Genomic DNA, 1,389 nt, shown 5'->3' with positions numbered 1-1,389 from the left:
CTGACAGCTCTCTCCTGCCTCCCGCTGTCGGCTCTCTCCTGCCTCCCGCTGTCGGCTCTCTCCTGCCTCCCGCTGTCGGCTCTCTCCTGCCTCCCGCTGTCGGCTCTCTCCTGCCTCCCGCTGTCGGCTCTCTCCTGCCTCCCGCTGTCGGCTCTCTTCTTCCTTCTTGGTTACTTTTGATGTCAGTAGTCTGGCAGATCTTGGTGGAAATGTAATATGGAGGTTCGGGGACATTGTTCTTCATGTTGGTGCCGTTGGGTTTGGTGAGCTGGGTTTGGTGTCTGTCCCTGGGGGGTCATCATGCATCAGTCCTGCACGGGGCCCATGTAACCCTAGGCCGGGATGAGGGGGGATGCAGCATTAGGATGAAGTTTGGAGTCCTCGCTGCTTCTGTTCCGTTTATATGACATCAGAACCCCGTTGTGTTCCCTCAGAAGAGAAATCACTTCCTGTCACATGGAAGATCAAGCGTCTCATATCTGCCGCCTCTTTTACATGATAATAACTGTCTGTCCCCTTCTTTCCCCCCCCCCGCAGGTCCTGTCGCTGGGAGCGGACGTCCTGCCCGAGTACAAACTGCAAGCTCCTCGTATCCACAAGTGGACCATCCTCCACTACAGTCCCTTTAAAGCCGTGTGGGACTGGCTGATCCTGCTGCTGGTCATCTACACGGCCATCTTCACCCCGTACTCGGCGGCCTTCCTCCTGAACGACCAGGAAGAGACGACCAACGAGAGCTGCGGCTACTCCTGCAACCCGCTGAGCGTGGTGGACCTGATCGTGGACATCATGTTCATCATCGACATCCTCATCAACTTCCGCACCACCTACGTCAACATCAACGAGGAGGTGGTCAGCCACCCGGGCAAGATCGCCATCCACTACTTCAAGGGCTGGTTCCTCATCGACATGGTGGCCGCCATACCTTTCGACCTTCTGATCTTCGGCTCCGGCACCGAGGAGGTAAGCACCGCATGTGGCTCCTCTTGGTCACCGGCTCGGCCCCCGTCCACGTGCACCTCCCGGCGCAGGTCTGTACACCAATCACGGAGGTCTGTCACCCTGTCCTGTCTGGCTTCTCTGCAATGCATCATCTCCTGTCACTGCCGTCCAATGAGTGTCTCCGGCTTCACGCTGAGGTTACTGTCGCCTGTCAGTGTTACAATGATGCCGATCTGCCCCCACAATGAAGTGCACGTACCTTTAAACATCCGCTCCCCACCCTGGGCCCCGAACCCAGGGTGGTCTAATATGCAAGCTTCAACAGGTACTGAGACCATCACTGACGTCCTGCCTCCTCCATCCATCATTGTGATAGGTCAGCAGGAAGAGAATGAAGGGGCGGCCGAGCTCAGGAGGTCTTGAAATTTGCATATTGGACCTTCTGGG

At 57.0% G+C, this 1,389-nt stretch overlaps 1 protein-coding gene across 1 annotated transcript in view; it reads left to right on the top strand.

Moving 5' to 3' along the window:
• The window catches only part of LOC108803368 (potassium voltage-gated channel subfamily H member 2-like), a gene marked incomplete at its 3' end in the record, with an annotated part of 27,271 nt that overhangs the window by 6,666 nt on the left and 19,216 nt on the right, over nt 1–1,389 (top strand). The window contains exons 3-4 of the mRNA XM_018575215.1: nt 8–244; nt 538–963. Of these exons, the coding sequence (XP_018430717.1) occupies nt 8–244; nt 538–963 (663 nt within the window). The remainder of the gene's footprint in view (nt 1–7; nt 245–537; nt 964–1,389) is intronic.

This window comes from Nanorana parkeri, unplaced genomic scaffold (genome assembly GCF_000935625.1).
Source record: "Nanorana parkeri isolate BGI_ZX_2015 unplaced genomic scaffold, ASM93562v1 scaffold3650, whole genome shotgun sequence".
Lineage (NCBI taxonomy): Eukaryota > Metazoa > Chordata > Amphibia > Anura > Dicroglossidae > Nanorana > Nanorana parkeri.
The sequence above is the reverse complement of the archived record's forward strand: the minus strand, read 5'-3'. Positions and strand labels throughout refer to the sequence as shown.